Genomic DNA, 11,668 nt, shown 5'->3' with positions numbered 1-11,668 from the left:
TGGAGATATACCAAGCAACTAAGACCACACACACACATAAATATTGAAGTTTCGGAGCTAAATTAATAACTAAGACATTCTTAAGGAATAAAGCACATTAACTCATGACATTTCACAGAGGAGACAGTGATGGTGGTTTTCTAATACGCCAACATAAACAAAGAAGTCCGTTTGTGAAGCGTGGACAAATTAATCAAAGCCTTAACATGACTAAGGAAACAAGGAGGAAACTTGAGAAGGCAATATTTAAACGGTACAAAACAAAGCCTTTGTTACGGATATGTTATATCTCCTCTGTATAAAAATAAAAAATATTTTTTGAAGGGTTAAATGTTAAAAAATATAAATTATTTTTAATCGTTTAAAATTTAATCATTATCTTTTTTTAAAAGTATTCCTATTAATGAATGGATTTATATTTATTATAGAATATTTAATAAGAGTAAGTATAGAAAAATATAGTTAGTTTAAAAGTAAATAGTTACTTTATTGAAGGGTGAAATTTAATTAAAAATATTTTATATTTTTAAATAAAAAAATATAAAAATAAACATTGTTTGACTTGAAATACAAGCTTGCATGATATAAATGTAAAAAACAAAAAACAAAGTAATGTTATCCCAACATACATGCGCCTTTCAAGCCACAAAAAGCACCAACCCTTTATGCTACAAAAATAGGTTGTGATTGTGAAGGTGAGAGAATGTGTGTGACGCAGGAGCAGGGTAAGTAATTAATGGAAGAAGAGGGTGTACGATACAAAACTGGGAAAAAGTAGAGGAAAACGAAAATCTGAGAAAGAAGGTGATGAAGGAGATCAAGTAGATGCAGGCAAACAATGACGTCGGTGAGGTTCAGTGCAGTACACAGAGTTCCCAGAAAGATATGGCAGTCACCAGAAAACGCCAACAAAAACAAAGTAACAACAACGCAGTAACTCTCCAAAAACGACAGCCAAGAGCAAACTTTTGACGTCGTTGACAAGAATGCTCAAACTTTTGGCCCCTGCTCTTTTGTTGTGTTTCTCTGTTAATAGTAATACCAGTTTTTAATTAAATTCAGGGGAGGAGAAAAAAGAAAAAAAGGTCCAAGTACGGAAAGAGAGGTCAGACTTTTGCATTGTTTGGTTGAAATGATTAAGAAGGAAAGGAAAGAAAATGATAGGTGAATATTATTTATTTTATAGAAATAATTTTTAAAATTTTAATTTTAATATAACCCATTTCTATAAGAAAGAGAGGAGTGTATATACTACATATAGACGCGCCCACACTTATCTACTCAGGGTCCGTTTGGTTTTTCTCTATTTTATGTTCAAAAAGTTAAAAGTTATTTGGATAAAATATTTTATAGGAAAGCACATCTTGAAAATACATTCAAACAGTAGCTGAAAGTGAATTTTTAAAACGTAATTATTTGAAACTTTTAAAAAGTGAATTTAAAAAGTAGGATGTTATTTGATCATATTACCCTAAATTTAATCTCTTATTCTTTTATTTAAAAAATAATTAATTTATTAAAAATATAATTATTATTTTAATAATAATAATTAGGTATCAATTTTTTAGTATTATAAATTGAGTAATTAATCATGTTAGTTTTTAGCATTTATGTATAATAAAAATTATAAATCTTTATTACATCTTTTAAAATTACAAATTAAAAAATACAAATAACTAGAGATCAAATTCTTAGCATTATAGATCAAAATTTATGTTATTTAAAATCTTTATTATATTTTTTAAATATTTTAAATATATTATATTTGTATAATAAAAATTATAATTTTTTTGATAATTGTATATTCAAAAATAAATTTCACTATCACAAGTTAAACAATTTTTAATATATCAAACTGATTTTTAAAAAATATATCCAAACATAAATTTTGGTATAACAACTAATTTTTATTAAATTAACTTTTACCAAATAAATTTTTACCAAATAAATTTTTGATAAATTAAAAACCAAACACATACTCATTCCCAAGCGTGAAACCGCACGTGGACCAATAGCTTCTGGGCATGAGAAAGGAAATAATTGGCAAAGGAGAAGGATTGGATAGCAGGAACCCATTCTTTACTTCTATCTCCTTTTTTGGCGTAATAAATATAGTTTAATTAGTTAAAGATAGTGAAGTAATTCAACACACACACACATTGATAGATCAAATGGAGTATTTTTTATTTTTATTTTTTTTGGGGTCAAGAGGGGAAAAAACAATTCTCTTTTCATTATACGATACCAAACAGAATAAAAGGTCTTTTATAATCTCTTGTAGCATGGTATCAGTATCACAGTCAAAGAAACAAAGAAAGAAAAAGCCTTAAAAATTACTTTACAAAAAGAATCAGAATATACTTGTGACTTATTCATGGGACCCTAGATGGTATCCCTTTATAAGGTTTTCACACTAGTACTCAACATAAACCTTAGTACAATCTGCTGACAAAAAATCAAAAACAAAAATGTTGCAGAGTAAGAGACAACCAATTCCTGATCAGAAGAACCCACAACTTTGCCAGACATTACAGTTGAAAATCTAATCAAAAGAAAAAAAAAAACGGAAGAGATGTTGTGGATCATTCTTATATTGCTGCCTCACATGTGAATGCATGATACACTTCCACTATATCCCGCAAGCTGATTTTACATCTCACTCAAATCCCAAAAACTGAAAAGTGAAAATCTAAGAGAAACTCAAAACTTAAGCCTTGACATTCCCTTTGTAACTTCTATCCCTATATCTCTGATCCTCTCAAAATAGGCACTCCTGTTAGCCTACATAACCAAACATCTTGTGTCTTTAACAAAACACACTAACAACAGTGTTCTGTAAACTTCACAATTCACCTGCTTCATTGCTTCTTCACCTACAATTTCGTACGTGTCTTCAAAATGATCTTCCTATGTAGCAATTCCTGAATAAAAGAGACAAGTTTCAGAGTTAGCCTAATTTGTACCAGGCCACAAAACTATTTCGAACATTTTGGCCAAAAAACTATGAACATATTTCAAGTAAACTTCATTAATCTGTTTTTCCTATCCAAGTAACTTGATTCAGCAAAATAAAGTTAGAATGAAAGGAACAGATGCCTTGGTAGAAGGGGAGTGGCAAAAGGTGTGAGATACCAACCCCACACCCTTATCTTCAGGGGAAGTGCCACTTGAGCAATCAAATTTAAGGGATTGAAAGGATTTGAATTCCTTGCATCTACAGAGTGTAATTGGAGAGAAATGGATAGAAAATAAGATGGGGGTAGAAAGATAAGTAGTGAGTTCCATGCACAGGTTCACTCTTTTTGATTCACGCTCTCTCAATACACGGCACATCATTGCAGAGGATCTCAATTAGGGATTAAAATATCAATACATGAGTTCCATATGAATGCTAAACAACAAAGCAGGACGTGGTGTCTAGTTATATCCTAGAAAAGAGAGTCACATATTTAGATCATCTTAAAAATGTGTGAATTATGATGTACGAAGCTTTTGAATATTAAACACGATCATTGCCACTAGTTTTAAAAAAAAAAAAGACATGATCACTGCCATAACTTCTGAAAATAAATCCGTATAATGACAGAAAAATTGCAAGTGAACTTACTCATTTTTTTATCTATCATATATCCTTATCTGTCAAGATCATCTGTGAAAACACTTCATGCTTCCTAGATCAACACTCTTTTTTCTCTCACCTCCCTTATGGACTGTCATTCAGCAGAAACTTCTACATCTGGCTGTTTCACAAGCCAAGCTAGAGGAAGGAACCATGAGATACAACCCAATACCTCAGACTGGGGTCGATGCTGTGTTATAGAATTATGCATAAATCTTTGTCAAAGAATTCAGTTGACCTCAAAACAATTCAAAGTAAGTATTATTATCATCCTATCATATGCAATAGCTTTCCAACTAATGGGCACCTCAATGCATTCGGAAACCAAGGAACGCTGATGTCCTAGCGGCTACACTTCATGGCATGTAACTTGGCATCCTATTAGTTAGAACCTTCCATGGATAGCTCTCTCTAAAGCCACCAACAATGTAGCCCATATATCAATTGATGGGTACCTAAGTGAAATGAAGAATCCTATCATAAGAGCTAGTCGTTGAGGTGGGAGAACTAAGCCACTTAAATACCCCATTGAGCATACCATAATACTCAATGTGGGACTTGGTATCCCATACTACCAAGTCTCCATCACCAACATATTTTATGGACAACTAATTTGGTTTGTAAATATAACTCTTTTCTTGTTTTGGTTACAGCCATCTTTCATTTTAAAATTCAATTTTTATTTTTTTCACCCACAAAACCTCTCACTTTTCAAGTTCAATGGAAGTTTAGAAGCTATCAGCATCATAATGTTAGAATGGCTTTCTAAAATTGTAGAGAGGGAGAAGAAAATAAAGGGAGTCAAAAGCATTTCTACGGATCTTTCCTATCACGTACCATCAACATGACGTATGACCAGATAAAGAATAAGCATCTTGCATACACAAATATATTCAACCATCATAATCAAAGCAAGTAAATATTGAAACTACACAATTAGGTCCATGGAAAGAAGACGCAACACACCAGTCCAAAAGAAGAAAAACAGAATTTCAAATGAAAATGCATGGGAAAAAGGAGAGTACAAATAAAAAGGGAAGAAAACAAGGTCGGAAACAGCATGACAGAATTAACCTAACATTTATTCATTGAAAAAAGAAAAGATTCAAGGCCATTTAAATGTATTGTCAAGATAACCCACCCAAAGTTAAGTAAATGGAACTCCAGTTTCCTAGTATTGTCAATTTGTCATTGTTTCTATCAAAATACATGTCTCTATACCGGAAGCTAATTTTTTAAAACAAATAACAAGAAACAGTTAATATTACAGGAAATGAATGGTAGAGGTAAAAGCAGAAGAAACGCATCAACGACGCACAGGAACTTAAAAAATAAAAATTGACCGTTTCCACTCTACTTTTCATCTATTTCATCTCTAAAACCTTGACTTCTCAAGAAACATCAGAATTATCCTACAAAAAAAGTACAAACACAATGATGTTGCCTGGCTCTGCATTCATAGCCGCAGAGGAACTGAATAAGTCATTGCTGGTCAACTTTACAATTATATTCGTACAACCAATTCACCTAACCATACAAAAACAAGGCATTAACAATGAAACTTCTGCAGCGGTCAAGGAGAATTAATATAAGACAGTATGAGAGATGGAAGTACATTGACAAGATGGCTGATACATAACTAACGGTAAAGTGAGAGTAACAGAACTGTCAAATGTGAAACAAGATCAAAGAGTTGTAGCTTATCTATTAAGAAGAAGAAGCCATTTCCATATACACTTTTTAAAGACAGACATCATATACTTTATAAATGCCTCTAAAAAATTCCATAGACACGATCTAACATAACATGTCCATTTGAGTATCTACTGCAAATACAAGAAGTTAATCTGTCTTCTCTATTAATTTAAACTCCAAACCAAGCATGTACGCAGGGAAGTTTCCAAAAAGAAAAGCCAATATGGGTAAAGTGAAAAACAATAAATTTCACCAACACTGGAGAAGCTGAGTTTATTTGAAAAGAAATTTATAGGCATCAGGTTTTGTATTTCAGCAAAAACTAAACCCATTATTTGTTTATTTATTTGATTAAGCATATTATTTATCATGCTTGTCTCACTCCACTAGCTAATTACTCATACAGTCACTTTGTTGATAAGGTTTTGTATGAAAAATTCATTTCATATAGCTTTATGTTTATATCTACAAAATGCATTAACGTTGTACCCAATCACACTCAAACTATATTCTAAACTAGACACTAAATCAATGTGATACTATGGAAATAAATGATAAAAAAATGCGCCAATATCCCAGTAGCCAGAGATCAATTGAATATGAATCTGAAATTAACTCATGAATCGTGCAGCAGATCATGACACGTTGAGTTAGTAAACTACTAGGGAACAGTTAACCTATTCACCTAGACTACAGTGCAAAATTCTTAAAACAAACACAACAACACTACATTGCCTTGTCCTCTTCATCTTAGCCCTTAGATATATAGAAATACCTGTTTTGCTCCTATCTATTGAAGCCACACAAGTGTTTCAAGAGTAGGAAGAAAGAGAAGAAGCAAAAGAATATAATTACAATAGCTCTTACCTCTATTTGGCTGTCTCTTATTAACAGTATAACCACCAATGTAACCAGGAGAGCTTTTGGCAGAAACATCTGAAGCTGCACTACCAAGACCATAACCAAAGGGACCAGACCCATCTCGCTCAGAATTTGAAGATCGCCAGGTGGGATCCCCATAAACTGAACTACTATTGTAAAAATCAGTAAAGGCCCCATCAAACGCACCATTTGATGAGGAGTATGATGATGTTGGGGCAATACTGCTACCACCGCTCCCTCCATACCCTCCAGCTCCCAAACCATAACTACTGTCGCCACCTCCATAGTGAAGGTTGCCACTACTCTGTGACACATTGCTCAAACCACCTTGACCAGAAACTCCTGAAGAATCCCAGTTTACTCCAGTCCCAAATGAGTTTCCTCCAGCATTCCCACTTCCTGATCCCATGTATGCATTATTGGAATTTGCAGAGCCCGTTCCATAATTAAGACCGCCAGACCCCCACAAGTTTCGAGTCGCAGAGCTGAAGAAAGAATTGTTTCCTCCATTACCACCATCATACCCAATAGTACTCCCAAACCTATTTGAGCTGCCAACATAATAAGGATTTAACCCCCGAGCATAGCTAAGATTGCTATTGAAGTTTTCATTCCCGCCAAATCCAGGGCTCAAGCCAGGCTCAAAATTCATACTCATTCCATAACCAGATCCAAACGGAGCAAATCCACTTCGACCACTTGCAACAGGACTGAATCTACCATCCATCCTCAGTCCATAGCCTCCAACAGCATTTGGAGTATACCCCTGCGTGAAGCCATTTAGGAAACTATTGACCCTACCCATACCGTAATTATATCCACTAAGTGGGCTGCGGTTTGGTCCTGGTGATAATTCCTTAGGAACTGCCCGCTTGACCTCAACCATTTTACCATTCAGTTCATGAAAAGTCTTGAGTAAGACCTTCTCAACAGCTTCTTCAGAATCATAAGTGATAAATCCAAAGCCTCTTGGCCTCTGAGTGTTATGATCATACATCACTACAACATCTGTTATAGTCCCAAATTGATCAAAGTACTTCTTGAAATCACTCTCAGTAACAGTTGATGCTAAACCTCCTACAAATATCTTTCTTGTGCGGCCTGGACCAGGAGAACCATGGATGCTGCCACTGTTTCTGTTCAGCATGTTCTGGTCATCTCTAGGAACAGCCTTCTTTGCCTCAACCTAACGATACACGAATCAGTATTAAATATAAAGAAAAGAAATTAAAAAGAAATGTATAAGTCATTCTTTCCTAAACCATCATAAGCAAGAGAAATGATTAAAACAAACAGTATTGAAGTAAACAAATTAACAGACAATTAACCGTTTTAGAGAATGGAGTAGATTCAACAAGAAAACCCGCTTGGCAACTATTACAGCGTGAGTTGAAAGTAGAGTATAAATAGAATTACCATCCTTCCATCAATGTTGTGCTTCTCTTTTATGACTCTGTCTGCAACAGCTGGGTCGGCAAAAACTACAAAACCAAATCCACGAGCTCTACCAGTTGTCCGATCCTTCATTATCACTGCTTCCACGACCTCCCCATAAGTACTGAAATACTCCCTAAGTCGCTCTTCATTTGTGTCCCATGATATCCCACCAATAAATAACTTGCCACTATCCGATTGCATTTTATCTACAGACAAAAAATGCTTCATCGACTAAGTTCAGATAATACAGATGCAGGAGGGGTCATCATCAGAAAGGATAAAGACAAGCTTCGGTAGGATAAACCAAGCACCAAATTCAGATGATAAAAAAGCAGGCTCATGGTGGATCCGATTCATTTCAGAATTGTTGGATGACAAAACCCGAATAAAACAATCGAATCAAAAGCCTTATTCTCGGTTAGAAAGAAACCAAAACTTAGTAGCATTATCATTTATCAAATTGTTCAATTACATATAGTTCTAGTTACGCCATCTAAGGCGTTTACAGAATCCGCAAAAACATTACAAACGATACCTTTAATTATGACAAATTCAGAAACCGTATTTATGGTGCAGATACAGATATTCCCGGATTCAATTATGAAACAACGGATCCTTCATCTACCAGTAAATCAAACCCAGAATTAAGAACTTCTGAAAAAACCATAAATATTTTCAATAAGCGATTTCATCGAGATCCAAAGGCACATCAAATTTTGCAAAGATCAAAACTTCAATCCAGATTTCGTCCAAACCCACCGATTCAAGACGACTAAGATGCCAAATCTGGGAGAGAACTAAGATCTGAGGGAAGACACAGCAAGATTAAGAACAGAGGACAAGTTCATTATCAACCTATGCCTCCCCACCCTTTTCTTCGTCTTCCCGTTGTGTTTAATTAGATTACCAAATGCAAATTCAGTTACCAAACCGATTGAAAAGATAAAAAAAATCTAAATATATATACAGACTGCGGAGAGGACAGAAGTCGTGTGAAGAGAAGCCAAGAGAGAAGAAAGAAGCCACGAGACTGCTGATGTGAGAAATACATACGGACAATGCAAATGGCAACGCAAGCGGATTTTCACTCCCCCCCCCCCCCGAACCAAACCTTGATTTTGTGTGTTTTTTGTATGTATATATTTAAATAGACAGTGTATTTTTTTGTTTAAAAATATAAAATATTTTTAAATAAAATTTATTTTTTAATAAAATAATTATTTATTTTTAAACTAATTTTATTTTTTTCATATTTTACTTTTATTTAATAGAATATTTTATACTAAAATAAATATAAAATTATTAATTTAATAGAGACACTTAAAAAAATAATTATACATTAAAAATTTAAAAATACTTTATATTTTTTAACATTAAATTTCTAAAAATATATTTTATATTTTTAAACAGAAAGAATATCAATTTTTTTCGCACAACCATACAATATATATATGTGTGTAGTGCTTGTAGTTTGATTAAATTTTAAACTAGGTTGCTTTTTATTTTATTTTATTTTAATTGTATCTTTATAGGTTCATCAAATTAAATTTTGTAATCCATGACCACTAAAACTCCTAAATTTTTCCCTTGAAAAAATAAAATTAAGAATTTTCATATTTTTTTAATTAATTTCATAAACATAATTTTTATAATTCAAAATTTATATAATTATAATGTATTCTAGATATTTTTTATACATATAGAGTTTTTATAAAAAAAATTAATAGAAATGTAAACAATGTATTATATAAAATTTTTTATGTTGGCTAAAAGTATTAAATTAAATTTTTTGTAAACTCTGAGAATGTTTTTTTTTTTTGAAACTTAATAATTCATTATTAATTATAACATTTAGAGGTTAAAATATATAATAGATTAAATTATAAGAAATTTATTAAAACAAAATAAATTATAGGAATTTAATTCAAAATTTAACAAAACTATAAAGACTTGCATATTGATTTTTTCTAATTTAAAAATAAAATTTGTGCATATTGTGCCTTTTTTTAATAAGTATGAAGAGTAAATTTCATCAAATGTGGGGAATATCTCTTTAAAAGTATTGAGAGAAAAGTTAAACCTCTTGCAATCAAATTGCTATATAAATAAAAGATAAGATTCAAACTTTCAATAATTATTTAAGTGATGAGAACTTTATTTACTACTCACATTTACTTTAATTGATAATACAATTTCCTTTATTATGTTTTTTTTGGTATGTAAACCTCAACAACAAGAAGTTACTTAAAAGAGGTCACATCCTTTTAATTTAATTTAATTTAATTGCCATTGATATTATTATTGATCGTTAATCAATATCAATATTATTATTAATCATATGAAAATAGAATAACATAGTTTAGGTTGTAAGCAAGTTTTGATTTATATATGATGTCTGTGATTTAAACTTGGTAAGAGAAAGGAAGAGATGAGAATTAACATATCAATAGATGCAATTAAAAATTTAAATTATAACAAATTATATATAGCTTGTTTTCTTGAATTTTGCATTATTCTAAAAATGCGTCTCCTTATAAATTTTACAATGTGAAGAAGAAAACAATGAACTTTGAAGTTTATCATTTGCTCTTAATATTTCGAGAGAAATAATATTCATTATAGAGCTTACTTCTACATGTCCAAAAAAAAAAAGAAAACCTCACTCCTTATGCTTATAAAAAAAAAAATCTAAATAGTAAATAAGGGGGAAACAGATGAGGTGAGAGAGATAATAATAAGATTTTATACGTTTTTTGCCTCCAAATAGCTGGTTCAATCTTGCATACTATCCAAAAAAAAAAAGAAATCATATAACTTTAAAAATAATAATGTGAAGGCAAAGATGGCTTGGTTAAAAGGTGTTAATGGCTTTTAAGGCCATGGGAAAATTGTGTATAAGGACTAAAATGATTGAGAAATTACTAGAGTTTGAATGTTATTGAATATTTTAAAATCTAATTAAATTTTAAGAGATCTTTAAGAATCTACATGATAATTCTTAAAGTTCAATTGCAGATTATAATGCATCTTCAAAAAATTTTAAAAAAGTCTTAAAATTTAGATTCGATAAACTCACTCAATGATTATCTCATGTAGTACAAAACCAATGATCTGATTTAATTGAATGGCTAAAAAAATTTTGTTATATAATATTAAAAAATATCAAATTTTAAATTTTTTTAAAAAAAACAATATAAGTAAAGAATGTTCTAGTTATGAAAATTATTTTAAATCTTTGGAGGAAAATACATTTTGATAAATTTTAAATGTTAATCAAACCTAACAGTTGAAATTAAGACACTCCTTTAAGTCATTCACCAAATTTAAATCCAAAATCTTCCTTGATTGGGCGGACAGCTTTGTGGAGGGTAGGCATGGACGCAGTGGATAGAAGCCCACTTGAGAGAGTGACCACCACGTGTAAAAAGTTGTTCAATTTATTGCATTTCATCTTCTTGATTTTCTTTCCCTTCTCATCTCTTCACCAAAGTTCTCATCTTCTGTTACTCTTTCATTTCTTATTTGTCTACTTCATGCTTTTCTTCTCTCATCCCTGTTACTTCACCAACACTTGCAATATGACACTGTGGAATGGTAAGTTGGTAACTATAATAAAAGATTTGGGCCCACTTCAAGCAACATGAGAGGCCCAAATTATAGTGTAGACCTTGTCAGTGGCCCAATCTTACAGTTACACCAACCTAACCTCTTTTTTCTTCATTTCTCTGTTTTTGAAAAATTACTCTTAAGTCTCACACAAAAAATAAATAATTTTTTTATGAAATTACAAAATTATTCTTAAGTACCGTGTTCTTTATAGAAATTTTCAATTTATTATATTAAAATTTTCAATTATCATTTAATAGCTGTTAGTGGAGTCATTACTTGATTATACCCAAAAACAAAAAAAAGTCATCACATGATAGAGCACTTTACAGTAATTTTATAATTCATAAGATTTTTTATATTTAGATTTTTTTGTATACAATTTAAGAATAATTCCTCCCCCCCCCAATCAAGCAAATTCCCTCTTTT

The 11,668-nt window shown here is 31.5% G+C and overlaps 1 protein-coding gene across 6 annotated transcripts; it reads right to left on the bottom strand.

The window, feature by feature from the left end:
• Positions 1 to 2,333: 2,333 nt before the first annotated feature.
• Positions 2,334 to 8,724, bottom strand: LOC129303061 (heterogeneous nuclear ribonucleoprotein 1). 6 transcript variants are annotated; one of them, XM_054942069.1, is made up of 6 exons: positions 8,393 to 8,724; positions 8,169 to 8,287; positions 7,613 to 7,839; positions 6,182 to 7,382; positions 3,608 to 3,757; positions 2,334 to 2,921 (listed from the first exon to the last, which is right to left on the bottom strand). In XM_054942069.1, the coding sequence occupies exons 3-5, from the start codon at positions 7,832 to 7,834 to the stop codon at positions 3,714 to 3,716; spliced, it is 1,467 nt and encodes a 488-aa protein (XP_054798044.1). In that variant the 5' UTR covers positions 7,835 to 7,839; positions 8,169 to 8,287; positions 8,393 to 8,724; the 3' UTR covers positions 2,334 to 2,921; positions 3,608 to 3,713. The 6 variants fall into 6 exon arrangements, with proteins under 6 accessions (XP_054798044.1, XP_054798043.1, XP_054798045.1 ...); XM_054942068.1 differs by lacking the exon at positions 8,169 to 8,287; XM_054942070.1 differs by lacking the exon at positions 8,169 to 8,287 and having other exon boundaries at positions 8,605 to 8,714.
• Between the last annotated feature and the right edge of the window lie 2,944 nt (positions 8,725 to 11,668).

The sequence above is a fragment of the Prosopis cineraria genome, unplaced genomic scaffold, assembly GCF_029017545.1.
Source record: "Prosopis cineraria cultivar Desert tree isolate PC_DT_omini unplaced genomic scaffold, ASM2901754v1 PC2, whole genome shotgun sequence".
Lineage (NCBI taxonomy): Eukaryota > Viridiplantae > Streptophyta > Magnoliopsida > Fabales > Fabaceae > Prosopis > Prosopis cineraria.
This window is presented reverse-complemented; position numbering and strand designations above follow the sequence as displayed.

What these genes read in the sequence shown, in the direction of transcription:
- LOC129303061 (XM_054942069.1), bottom strand. Translation starts at nt 7,834, where the DNA reads ATGCAATCGGATAGTGGCAAGTTATTTATTGGTGGGATATCATGGGAC. An exon ending in ACAACATTGATGGAAGGATG is followed by an intron (nt 7,383 to 7,612) that starts GTAATTCTATTT and finishes GTGTATCGTTAG; the next exon opens with GTTGAGGCAAAGAAGGCTGT. An exon ending in TAAGAGACAGCCAAATAGAG is followed by an intron (nt 3,758 to 6,181) that starts GTAAGAGCTATT and finishes TCCTTCCTCTAG; the next exon opens with CTTGGCTTGTGAAACAGCCA.